The sequence below is a fragment of the Brachypodium distachyon genome, chromosome 1, assembly GCF_000005505.3.
Source record: "Brachypodium distachyon strain Bd21 chromosome 1, Brachypodium_distachyon_v3.0, whole genome shotgun sequence".
Lineage (NCBI taxonomy): Eukaryota > Viridiplantae > Streptophyta > Magnoliopsida > Poales > Poaceae > Brachypodium > Brachypodium distachyon.
In genome coordinates this window covers 19560513-19574054 of record NC_016131.3, presented here as the reverse complement: position 1 = coordinate 19574054, position 13542 = coordinate 19560513, and the positions used below count along the sequence as shown (strand labels likewise).

The 13542-nt window shown below is 43.8% G+C and overlaps 2 protein-coding genes and 1 pseudogene across 2 annotated transcripts; 2 read left to right on the top strand and 1 right to left on the bottom strand.

Moving 5' to 3' along the window:
- Positions 1-3082: 3082 nt before the first annotated feature.
- On the bottom strand, positions 3083-3705 carry LOC100830881 (annotated as a pseudogene).
- A 2180-nt stretch (positions 3706-5885) lies between these two features.
- LOC100838364 (probable arabinosyltransferase ARAD1) lies at positions 5886-10217 on the top strand. The gene is made up of 3 exons (XM_003562855.4): positions 5886-6926; positions 8270-8635; positions 9660-10217. Exons 1-3 carry the CDS (start codon positions 5985-5987, stop codon positions 9846-9848), a joined length of 1497 nt encoding a protein of 498 aa, XP_003562903.1. The 5' UTR covers positions 5886-5984; the 3' UTR covers positions 9849-10217.
- A 931-nt stretch (positions 10218-11148) lies between these two features.
- On the top strand, positions 11149-12856 carry LOC100830571. Its single transcript, XM_003560024.4, has 2 exons — positions 11149-12370; positions 12530-12856. Exons 1-2 carry the CDS (start codon positions 11251-11253, stop codon positions 12589-12591), a joined length of 1182 nt encoding a protein of 393 aa, XP_003560072.1. The 5' UTR covers positions 11149-11250; the 3' UTR covers positions 12592-12856.
- The last annotated feature ends 686 nt before the right edge of the window (positions 12857-13542 follow it).

Sequence of the window (13542 nt, the reverse complement as noted above, 5' to 3'; positions counted from 1 at the left end):
AGAATTTTACACGCGTTTGGATCGCACGCAGCAGCTGCCGAGCCCGTATGTTACGGATTACGTACCAGCGGCCGGTCCGGTTCAATAATCAATGCTGCCCCTGGGAGACGGGACAGAAATAAATAAAAAGGTACCAGAACTAATTGAATAGCTGAAGAAACACTAAACATGCATGCTGCTTAATTAGCCCGAACACATGTTCGTACGTTTGATCACTTTTAGAGCGACCACCTTACATCTCTACATGGATACTATGCACATCGGTTTTCCTAAGAAGTAGTCGACCTTTATTAGTTAAATATAAGTCGACATGCATGCTTGGTTGGTGTATCTTAATCCGATGACAAGGTGTGGGAGAGGAGGGGGTGAGGATGTGATCTAGATCGTGAATCAGATCTTAATCCGACGGTTTTAATGTGTAGACTGAGGTTTAAGATTTTTACGTAAAAATCAAATGTCTGAGATATAGCCACACCTTACGCACATACTACTTACTTCCTCCAATTGTCCTTCATTAATTATTAATTCATCTGTACTTTAATTAATTCGATGATCTTTTTAATTTCTGCATATTTATACATGTGTGGATAATAATATGCTTATATGCATATATACATATTAGTTCTGCCACAAACAGAAGCCCTCGCTGCAACATAAATGAATTAATCCAGCCATCCAGCTGGTTTGATTTGTCAAGCAAATGTGCATGCGTAGACCGGAGATCGACGGGCCAGCAACATGTGGGAGTATTTTAGATGGATTGCGATACAAGGAAAATAGAGCCTTGGAAAGAACGGAGACTCCACGTAACCAGGGAGGCAGCTACCGTTTCAAAGCCTGTGGAGGAGATCCCATCGGGCTTTGGCAGACTCCTTCCAACAACGCATGGGCGCTGACGTCAGCCATTTGGACTCCCCCCACTGTGTCCGTGTCTGCGGTTTCTTTGATGAGTTCAACACTTCAACTTCAACACCTCCTACGTGCTCGTCCAATTAGCTTTTAGGAAGAGAAAAAGAAAGGGATCTCGTCAAATTAACCCTTTACTTGTAGAATTGAACGGGATTTTCCCTTTTTTACTGGACGGACGGAGGTCAAGAGGGGACAGGAAGAAAACAATTGCTAGTTTGACGACATTGATCGGAGCCTACGTGTATTGTTTTTTTGGTTTTTTTGGGGTGTTATGCGGGGCCCCGAGATCGATATGACAGGGACGTGAATATATATCGGGATTAATGAAAGGAATTAAGGAAGAAGTGAAGAACGTACAGCTGCATGCAGTACGTGCGTGCGTGTGCTAATTTGGTCTTGTCTGCATCTAAGCGATGGTAATTTTTTGTTAATCGTGACATAACTGGAAAACAGAAACTTCGTTGACCACTCCCTCCTTTAATAATATAAGGCACGCACGCATTTCAAAATTTTACTTTGACCATCAATTACACCAACAAAATGTGAATTATGTATTATAGAAATTATACTGTCGGAAACTTCTTTCAAATATGAATCTAGTGGTATAATTTTTGTAACACATAATTCACATTTTCTTAGTCTAATTGATGATCAAATTTGGACATCGAAATGCGTGAGTGTCTTATATTATGGAACGGAGGGAGTAATTAAATTGCATTTACGATAAGCAGGTAGTAAAGTTAGTTGTAGCATGTGTTGTATGCTGAATGCAAATTAAATTCTCAAAGCAAATCGTCAGAGAATTATAATCTCTGTTCAGTGAAAATTTGAATTTTCAATATTAACCATTAGGTCTTAAATAAAAGGAACTTCTACTCTTTAAACACATTTTATGAAAACCCTAGACCTCTAACCACAAGGTTCTTGTCATAAAATGCATTCTAGAAGGTTTTCATAAAATGTGTTTAAGTGGTTAGAGTTTCCACTTTTATCTTATCCATTTATTTGAAACCTAATGGCTAGGATTCAAAGTTTTCAAGTTTTCACCGTTCATAAGTTTCCACCTAATTCCATTGTATATAACAGAAGAAAAACATGAATTCCACATGTAGATCTCGATCTATGTGTTCACGAGAAGTTTGGTTACTAGGGAGGACGGTGTAAGTATAGGTACGAACCATATCGTACGACGAACATTTCGGGTACATATTTTTTCCAGGAGAAGGAGGGACGGGGTGGACACCACTCATGAACGTGGCGGCGTGGCCCATTCGTGTTCTTCAGGTCATGCTCGTGGCTCGCCGAATCGTTGACTAGTGCGACCATTGCAGTAGACGACAACTTCGACAATATGCTCCTTGTCCACTCCACAGCCATAAAATCGAGTTGTCGGGAGCACTGTCGCCACACTCGAGCCATCATGGGGAGGTGGCTTTCTGCCATTCATGATGCCATTGCCCAATGCCAACTGGAGTTGTTGTCGACGCTCATCGCCGGAGCCACCCGTGGTTGTTACCATCGCCAAGTGTTGATAACTCTCAATTGCGGGGGATAGTTGTATATCACATTTCAATGAGGAGGCGAGAGTATCGAACCGTGGGAACAAAATTGTTATCCTTTGAAGCTATATATGTCCTTATACCGTTTAATGTTTATGCACTTAAAACCAGAGTGTATGATTGCAATTCAGGTAACAAACAATCCAAGCATAGGTAGTGCAACAATGTTGGCCAATAGATATGAACGGGAGACTACAAAACATAACATAATTCACCATCACATGATAAATCTCATCCAATTCTCATCCACCCCATGTGTGTACAAGGAGTTATTCACACATGAGAGGGAAGATGATGACAATGAGAGCGACGGAGGAAGGCGTGGTGTCGATGGCGGTGAAGACAATGCCGCCGGCTGCGCCGGAAGTGAGGGCGGCCAGAAGCTTCCCTAACATTTTCCTTTATTTACCAGATAGACCGGTAAAACCGTCCTTGTCCCCAATTTTTTTTCAATTTTTCGCTGGTGCCTATGAGCTTCGTTCTTCAGAGTGTTCTCTCGAACAAATAGCACTTGCACGTTAACGATTGTTAATAGTACGTCCCATGATCCCATCAGATTAATCTGTTTGCTATTCTGAGTTGAAGCCGGCCCGGTTGGCTGAGTCCCAAAAAAATTAGAGCCTTGACGCGATCATCTCCCTCCTCTGGACGCTGGTCTCCATTTTCTCAATGTTATACATCACCGCGTCGGCTGCCGCTGACACCAGCTCCGCCATGTTCCTGCAGGCAAACACAGTCAGCCCTGATTAAGACGCGTACGCAGCGATCGATCACCATTTGGGATTTACGTCGCACACACGCACTTACCCCGTGGCGGAGTCGAAGACGAGGCCGACGGTGCTCTTGGCCTGGCGGAGCGCGAACCTGAACCGCTCGAGGTCGCGGGGGAGGTACGCGTCCCGGTGCGCCACGGCCTGGGGGAGCAGGAGATCCGATGGCTTGATGTCGTAGAAGATTGGGACGATGGCCTTGCGCGACTCGACGAGCATGGCGAGCTCCCGGAGGCAGTACTCGGAGTCGCAGTAGCTCGGGGAGAAGGTCCCGGATGGCGGACCCGATCCGCTCCTCCAGCAAGTCCCCCGGCCGCATCGACACGCTGTCGAGGAAACCCCGGACCCCGCAGCACTGCGCCAGGCGGTCGTACAGGAGCCGCGCCACCGTCCGCTTCGTGTCCAGCCCCCGGTGGTTGATGAACACCTCGTACTGCCGCCGCCGGCGCCGCGGGCGTTGCTGCTTCGGCTCGCTCAGCCGCCGCGACGAAGACATGATGGAGCTTTTACTGTGAAAGCCCCGTGGACTACGTAGTGCTGCTGGTGAAACCGATGGGGACGGCGCTCCAGAGCTCGCAGAATCGATCAATGCCGCGGATTGAGATCGATGCGTGCTTTGTTATGGTCGACTAATTGGTGGCGTGATCGGAGAGCTACGGCGGTACACATGGTATGTGTGCAGATTTAATTGCGTTACCAAAATTTTGGCATCCTATAGTAGTACTGCTTTGATATTTTTACCAAAAAATTGATTTCCTACGTAATCTTCTCCACCAACTCATATTCGATCTACTTCAAGGTTTTTTTTTTTTGGTTTAGCAACAGCCCTCACATTCTTACGTTGATCACTTAATTTTAGACGGTCGTTTATACTTCTGCCAGGAGCCCTGGAAAAATATAGGACGATGACTCTGCATAACGTGGATAATGTGCGTTTATAGTTTAGTTCTGCGACGGGACGGATCCCTGGCGGCAACCGTTTCAAAGCTGTGGAGGAGATCAATCGGGGAGGACCGAGTCACGCATTTGGACTCTCCCACTGTGTCACTGTGTGCGTGGCCTGCGGTTTCGTCGATGAGTTCAACTTCAACAATCGTGAACTTTTTTTTTGCCCTTCCTGTTATCTGATTATTTTTTTTGAAAAGGAGGACATCCCCCGCCCCCCCCCCCCCCCTTTGATCTGATATAAACAAAAGGATATACAAAATATACAGTATAATGTAAGAATCTAATTCAATGCTTGAAGTGTGAATTAGGACAATTCAGATTTGAATTTCAAATCGAGCACGTGTTTACATTACTTTGACAAGTATGAAAGTGGCATTCTATATGTATCCATTCAAATACTAACTTGCATACTTCTAGGCTGAAGCCAAGAAAATACACTGTGTAGGAGCCACTCTTCAAAATTCATCATGGCCATCGCATATTATCAAGATTTTTTATTTCTAAAGAGCATTAGTAAAAACTCACAGGTGCATTTGGCACCAATGATTATAGGGAAAATTAACCACAGGACACCGTTATTTTCAGGCATTTGCTGAAACACACTGTAAGATGTGTTTTTGCTCAGTACCATTACAATTTTGTGGTCATGGTCATTTGCCACAACACACCGCCTGACCCAAACGGAAAGTATGACTTTTTCCCCCTCTCGATGACGCTTTTTGCTTGGGAGGATGACGGTTTTAAATAGTTTTCTTGTCTCTAATTGAAATTTTGGCCCAAAAGGCGGACGTAAGTGTCAACTTTGAACGTTATCTGATTACAAATTGTTTAGCATTTAGTCTCAAGTTAAATCATAACAGTTCACAAAATCATATGTTTAAAATTCAAGTCTGAGGTATTGTGGAAAAAGTAAAACTTTCCGTTTTAGGCAAGCGGTGTGTTTTGGCAAAGGTGCAATTGTATTGGTATTGGGCAAAGGCGCAATCCGGCGGTGTGTTTTGGCAAAGGCCGTAAAATTATGGTGTCTTGTAGCAAATTTTCCAGCTCCGTCCTAATAGTAGGTTCCATTGAAATTTAAATGACTTAGGTTGAAATATATTCACTTGGTGTGCAATTTGTGTCAGTTTAAATATGCCTGCTTAATTAAAATTCGAAGGTAGAACATGAAGACAACGAGAAAGGATGGAGGGTGTTAAAAAATGTACTCCCTTCTTTCCTCCCCCCCTCTTGTTCTCTATTGTAATTTTTTTCTTTGTATGTTTGGTGTACTTCGTGGGTTGATTCTTTTGAGAATAAATATCTCGCTGCGGTTGTTCGCCAAAAATCTACTCTCTTTTTTGGACATATTTTCTAGATCATTATTTTTATCAAAAAAATATGTATACTCTATTGCAAAAGAGTATATAATTAAATTTGTATTTGAAATGCGTTTTTAATTGATGTAGATTTATTTTATATAACACATGTTTCACTAGTATAAATCGTTGATTTAGGAATACAGTGAGAATTGTAAACCCAAATAGAGTGAGTACTCTTTTTTCTGACGGTAAAGCTACATTCGGTTAAGGAAGAATGGACAGGAGAAAAAAAATGGTCTCAAAAAGGAAAAATGAACTTTTTTTTTCCTTTTTTCATCAGAAAAGAAATGCAATGCTATTAGCCTACCACAGTAACATGCCGGCTCACAGACATGTGGACCTAAAGCTCAGTAGCACAGCACCCCGATCGCCGTCGTCCCCGCCCTGTCTTCCCACGGTCCCTCCCACGCAGGGCGCCGCTCGTTGTCCCGGCCGGCCACATGTGGGAGCGCGGCAGGCCACCGCCCCGCAAGCCGCGACCGTCGCCTCTCATCCTGCCGGCGTCGGCGCTGGTCTCGCCTCCTCCCCCTCGATTCGTATTCCCCAGATCCCTCTTCGCGCTCGCCGCCCGGGCCATGCCGTCGCGCCGCCCCTCCCCTGCGCTCCTCCTCCTCCTCGCGCTGGCGCTCGCCCTACTCTTCCTCCTCTTATCCCCCTCCGGCCCCTCCGCCTCCCGCCTCTCCCACTCTTTCGCCTCCGCCTCCTCTTCCTATCCTGCCTCCTCCCCCCTTCCCTCGCCAGTCAAGATCTACCTGTACGACCTGCCATCCAAGTTCACCTACGGCGTCGTCCGTAGCTACATGTCCGCGCGGGCTCCCCCGGGGTCGGCGGATGCGGCCGCGACGCTGCCCGACGAGGAGCTGCGATATCCAGGGCACCAACACTCGGCGGAGTGGTGGCTCTTCAAGGATCTCCGCCGCCGGGGGCCGCGCGAACGCCCTGTGGCCCGCGTGGACGACCCGGCCGAGGCTGACCTCTTTTACGTGCCCTTCTTCTCCTCCCTCAGCCTCGTTGTCAACCCCATCCGTCCCCTGGCGGCCGCCAATGCCTCCGTGGCGGCGGCGGAACCTGCATACAGCGACGAGGCCATGCAGGACGAGCTGGTGGAGTGGCTGGAGCGGCAGCCTTACTGGAGGCGGCACCGGGGGAGAGACCACGTCTTCATCTGCCAGGACCCCAACGCGCTCTACCGGGTGGTGGACCGGATCAGCAATGCCGTACTCCTGGTCTCTGACTTCGGCCGGTTGCGTGGTGATCAGGCCTCTCTTGTTAAGGATGTCATCCTGCCTTACTCGCACCGCATCAACCCCTTCCAGGGCGACGTCAGTATCGAAGCCCGACCTGCACTGCTTTTCTTCATGGGCAACCGGTACCGTAAGGAGGTGAGCTCTTGAATCTTTGAAACAGATATGACAATACTTGATCAAATTGCGGGTTTTTTCCATCTGAAGAGCATCACATTTTAAAAGGTGCCCTATATGATCTACATAATGGTTTCTTGTGACAACCTTGTGGATATCATTAGCATTATTTTAAAATTGTCTTTAGATCATTTCAGAGCACTCTCATATGTGTTATATCTATTTTTTGAGTTGTCATACAAAATTGATGTTATGATATGATTATCTTGGTTTTGGTTTGTTTAGATGAATAAGATTGCTTTGTGTGAATAGGGAATGCTAGATTTTTTTTAGTTTACTGTAAAGTCCAGGAACTGATGTCAGAGGATAACTCAGTTAGGAGTTTAGGACATCATAAATTGCTGAGAATTGAAGTAATATTCAGAATTTTGATGTGGGCATATTTAGTGCACATTTAAGGGCTTCCGTCCTCTCGGGTACACAAATTGCTGAGAATTGAAGTAATACTCAGAAGTAATTTTTCACATTTCTGCAAACCACAGTTTTACTTCAAAGCATAATCTTTCTGTACTTGCTAATCTACCTAGTTACTTTTTGCAGAGACCAACTTATTTCCTTCCTGTTATCCACTTATCCTCTTTCATTTATCTTCCGTGTCTCCAATATGACATAAAAGTTTCAAGCTGCGTTCAGTTTTCCAAGTTTGCAGTTGCAACTTGCAATTATTGCATGTTATTATCGAAAACTTCATTTTGCGTTATACATAACTAGGTTAGGGAACAAGAAGTCAAGAATGAATACAATAAATTGATTATCTGAGCATATGTAACATAGTCCGTGAGGGTAGGTAACATAAAGCCATTCTTCAGAAACCACAGTATGCCATAAATGAACAAGATATGATCTGCTAGTTTTCAGAATATCTGTAGAAGCTATCCCTAGAAGATAAATTCATGCAGTTGTCAGCATGTTCTCACTTCTTAAGTGTTATCAGGTTATCGCCCCATAGCTTGCATGCCGAGACGGTTTGTGAGCAGTGGGTTTGCTGATGGTGCATCAAAATCGCTCCCCGCATTTTTGCTTGCTGCTTGTAATCTTGTTATTTCTGTTGGTTAATGGAAAAGGGGGTAAGCGTGGTTTGAAAAATGCGCTCATTAAGCATTCCTCTCTTGCATTTTTTAAAACTTTCCTGGGTCTTTATTTCTGTACCAAAATGTGCTCCTCCAGTCTTGATTAATTTACATATTTGTCTGCATTTATGTTCCTTTAAACATATGTCGATGCTATATTGCTTTCGTTATTTTTTCTTTTTTTATATGCAACACCTTTACTTACACTATAATTTATGACTCCTAATAATGTAGGGCGGGAAGGTCCGTGATACACTCTTCCAAGTCCTTGAAAATGAGGGAGATGTAATCATAAAACATGGAACCCAATCAAGGGTGAGTCGGCGTATGGCCACACAAGGAATGCACTCATCCAAATTTTGCCTCCATCCTGCTGGAGATACTCCATCAGCGTGCAGATTGTTTGATGCACTTGTCAGTTTATGTGTTCCTGTTATAATCAGTGATCATATTGAGTTACCATTTGAAGATGTTATAGACTACAGTAATATATCAATTTTTGTTGACACAAGCAAGGCTGTACAGCCTGGATTCTTAACTTCGATGCTTCGAAGAGTCAGTTCAGAACGGATTCTGGAGTACCAAAGAGAAATAAAAAGGGTCAGTGCTCCATCTTTCCAAGTTAATGCTGCCGTATGCATTTTGGTTACATCTTCTTGCTGTATATTTTTTCAATTATGGAGAACTATGTTCTTACTATATAATAGACAAAATATGTCAGGTCCAGTAACTTAATGTGGTGTATTTTCTTACAGTTGCTGTTCCCACCATGCAGTGAGTTCTGTGAGATGACAAATGTAGATTACACATATTAAGTATATGTTAATGCTTGAATAGTATAGTGAGTTAGTGAGATAGCAACATGCTGGCATGCAAGAACGGTTAGTTTCAGATGAATGCTGATAAAAGAGATGCAAGGAACCATATATTTCAGTTAGTCAGAAACTCAGAATAGTCACTTCTTCACTTGCACAAATCAACAAAGATCGCTGTGAGGTCCTATAATTACCATAACTTAATTGTACCATTAGTTGAATAATGTCACTGTTACTTGTTTGATTTAAGTAATCTTAGTGTTGAAAAGCTGGTTATACTTTCTACAGTTACCAGTCGTATTTGCTACTTGGTGTGAATTTGTTAGAAAAGATCACCACTTCCTTTCCTACCATTTAGTCAGAACGACTTCATGGATCGCTGGTGGTTTGGATTTGCTTGACAAACTAAGTCAATTTTTCTAAATAATTTATTTTCTGGTCATCGTATACAGGATATTAATTTTATGCCCTTTATTGATGGAAGCAAATAGATTTTGGCAACAAAACTGTAGAACCCTTTTTGTTCTGTCAAATCAATTTGCTCACGTGTGTGTTCAGTGCGTGTGTCTTCAATCTGTTTGTGTGCTCTAACATGTGGAATGCCTACATATGCTTGCATTGTGTTTCCTCCCTATATTCTTTCTCCCCTTTGTGCACTATAATTTTTAAAAAAAAAATCATGGATGAATGCCCAATCTTATTTGCAAGAAGCTCAAGGAACTGCATGGAGCCTTTGTTCCAGCGAATGTAATTAGGATATTTGGCTGTTCATTATTAGTTAATTTGCTGAATTTGGATATTTGTTTCAGGTAAAGCATTACTTTGAGTATGAAGATCCAAATGGTCCAGTCAATCAAATATGGCACCAAGTTTCCATGAAGGCACCGTTGATTAAACTGTTGATTAACCGTGACAAACGGCTGGTTGAAAGAGCCACTAACGAAACTGACTGCTCGTGCATCTGTTCAACACCGAGCGAGATATCTACTGGTAACTAAGTAAAGAAGATAGTTTTCACGGACTGAAGGAAACCAAGCTTTGTGGCCACATCGCCCGAATTCTGAAGGCTGCACCGCTACATATATGTACAGCACGGATCCTGTTGGTTCTTTTTAATCCCTGATTGCCCATAACCTGCTAACGTCCTTCAATTTTTCAGTAGGTATTAGAGAGTCAGCAGCAAATGATGGCGCTTTGATCGGTAGTTTTATGTTTGTTTGTTTTATGTTATTAGCTTCCCTTTGTTAGGATGTCATGTCGAATCAGAATCTTGTGTTGACACTACTGTTCAAAGTGTTTCTTTTGGTAGTAACAACAAATTTTTGGAGTATCAATGATCTGACGGTAGCAATTTTGCTGATTGATTATCGCGTCTGAACCATGTTTGTTTGTGCTTCTGAACCTTGGCACAAAGAATCAAGCACTGATAGTACATTGAACATTGAATTTCGTACGGAAGTACCTTCTAAACTAATGTTTCTTCAAGGTTTCAATTGGTTTGACTTTGACAGATTCAGAAGAGAAATCCCTGAATAAGTATTTAATAAAACATGCATCAGTGATTCATTCTTGAAAAAAAAAACATGAGTGATTCACAATAAATTGATTATATTGGCTTGATGGTTCTACTTTTTTCCTTAAAATGTACATTCCCCCCTAAACAAGTTTCCCAAAGTTGCTCTAACAAATCTTTGGTGTCCATCCTTTCAATTAATTTGGTAGAAATGAAATGAAATTCAATTTTTGATAGGATTTCATTTGGTTGAATTTTAATTTTGTTTTCAAAAATTGTGTTTGTCTATCACATGGATTTGTAGATCAATTCTAGAAAAATGATGGCTTTTACGAATGAATTGGGGTTAGTTCTGTTGTGATTACATGGAATCTGAGATTGAATTCTTGTGACAATTTCGTGGCAACCAAACAACCTGTTTTCTGAAATTCAAAATAAATTCTCAAATTCTAGGCCCATATAATGGGTACCAGCTGTAAGGTTTTTGCAAATTACAGCAAGGAGCAACTTCAGGTGGACTTGACTCTTTTTCTTCACAAAACTTAGACTATTGGACCGCAATTAGCAAATTGCCTTAATCGTGCCTGTTCTGGATTACTTATCTTTTACAGTTTTACTATGGGTTCTTACTATTCATAATACCACTGAAAAGTAAATACGGTAAATCCTTGTAGTAGCAAGAAGACCAACGTCCAACGGGTTCCATTCCAACGACAAGCTAACAACTACACGCGCTTCCCGGCCCCACGTGGCAGCGACATATAACCGGACCGAGAAACCCAAATCCACCTTGTTCGTCCTCCCATCCCCATTCTATTCCCATTCTCGCCTCTTGCGGTCTTCCCCACCGAGAAACCTCGCCTCCGCCGCCCGCACCACAAGCACCGATGACGTCGCCGGCGGCGCTGCCTGGGAATCTTCCGGATGGAATCTTCGAGGACATCCTCCTCCGAATCCCGCCGGACCAGACCGCGTTCCTCGCTCGCGTCTCCACCGTCTGCAAGGGATGGCGCAATCTCCTCCTCGACCCCCGCTTCCGCCACCGCTACGCCACGTTCCACGGGAGGACACGACCCATGCTAGGCTTCATCTATCCCGACGATGAAGTAGAAGTCATCCCGCGCTTCGTCCCCACCACAGCACTCGCCCCGCCTCGTCCTGGCCGACGCGGCTTGTACACGGTCGACGCCCACCACGGCAACGTCCTCTTCTGCGACGAAGGAGTTGTTTGGGAGGATCCTTCCGCGCACCGTGAATTCGTCGTCTGGGACCCCATAACGCGCTCAGAGTGGACAGTTCCTATGCCCGAATCATCGGGCAGAAGCTGGACCGCCGCAGTGCACTGTGGCGCGGCCGGTTGTGAACACCTTGACTGCCATGGCCATCCCTTTCTCGTGGCCTACGTGTACATCGACGATGACAAGGTTAACTTCTCCGCCCGCGTCTACTCATCGGAGGCTGCTGCCTGGAGCGGCAAGAACTCTGCTGAGCACCGTCATGCGCAAATTGGTCAGGAGGCCTTCGTCAACAACATATTTGATCCATACAAGGTCCTTGTGGGAAATGTTCTCTACTTTAACCTCGATATCCACGAGATGATAATACAGTATGATTTGGCCAGCCGGGAACTATCGATGATCGATCCGCCAGACGTGAACACTGGGGATATTCTCCTCATGACAGCGGAGCACGGCGGACTGGGATTTGCCGTCAGGCGGCAGCAGGGCTCCAGCATCGAACTATGGTCGATGGAAGTTGATGCCCACCAGGGCGTAGAATGGGTACAAAGCAGAGTCATCAATCTCGAGACTCTTCTCCCCCTTAGTGCCCTATCCAGAAGGACCAGAATCGTTATGATTGGCTTTGCGGAGGGAGTCGGTCTCATTCTCATATCAACAGAATTCGGCGTCTTCACACTTGAGCTCAAGTCAGGCCAAGTCAGGAAAGTGTGCAGTTCGGAAATGATCCGTGGCCACGTCATTCCGTACATGAGCTTTTACCATCCAGGTACCCCGTTCACAGTGTGTATATCAGCATATGTTTTCTTTGTTGTGATTTGAGAATAATTAGCCTAACTGGAAGTGAGATAAAACTATGCATGACGGTTCTTGTTCTCAAGGATTGCGAGTTCATGAATTGCAATCTCATATTACTGTTTCTTTTCAGGCCATGCTAGGGGCATACTGCCGCCAGACCACGAAGATGCAGCGGTCCATCCACCAACATGAATCCAGAAATCCACTGTTATGGCTTCTTGCGCGAGGGAACGAAAGTGCCGTGCTTACATGTGTTTGACATAGCATGACAGTGGAGTTTTGGTAGACAGCTTTAGGATGTGTTACTTTACTGCCGTTCTTAGTTTAGCCGTTCAGGCTTTACGATACTTTGTTTTTGTCAGCTTGAAACAAGAACCGAGAATGCTCCCTTTTGTCTAAAAAATATCTCTGCTGAAGAAAATGAATATGGAACTGAAGTACTGCAATTTCATATGCTCCACTTTACTCTAAGTACTTCTAATTGGTTAAATTTGGCGTGGCTTCAAATTGGCTAGATATAACTAGAAACTTTTGGTTTATTGCCACACTATTTATTTTGTGGTCATTTTGAAGTATAAATTCATGAAGAACCCAGTCTAGTGAAAAGAAAACCCAAATTGTTCTATGCGTTCTATTTCTGGAGCATGCTTGTAGCCCGATTTTACTGATTTGGACATCATGTGGAGCTATTGCCTTCCATTTGTTGTTTCAATTCGCATGTAATTTATCATGGTCAGTTAGCACATTTCTTCCAAGCATATATTCATGACTATGACCCTATATCTATGATGACATTTGCATTATTGCTTATTTTAGTTCATGTTACTATCATGCTCAGGAAGCTGCTGCTGCATACAAGACGACTTAACATCCCCAGTCTGTCTGCCGTAGACTGTAGACAAAAGTTTCTTCTGCTAGCTTTTATCTTCAGCGGTTTTGCTCTGTTTTTGGTCCGCGCCACTTATGATGATTTGCAGTTTTTGCGCTAACTCGGTGTTTTTATATAAAAATGGTGAGCTTTGTGATGCGAGCTTGATAAAGAGTGTTTGTACCTTTGATCAGGCTACCTAGAACTGAAGATATGACGATTGTCTTCTTGTTTACTCCTGGAAAACATATGCGTGTCAGAATAAGTTTTGTTTG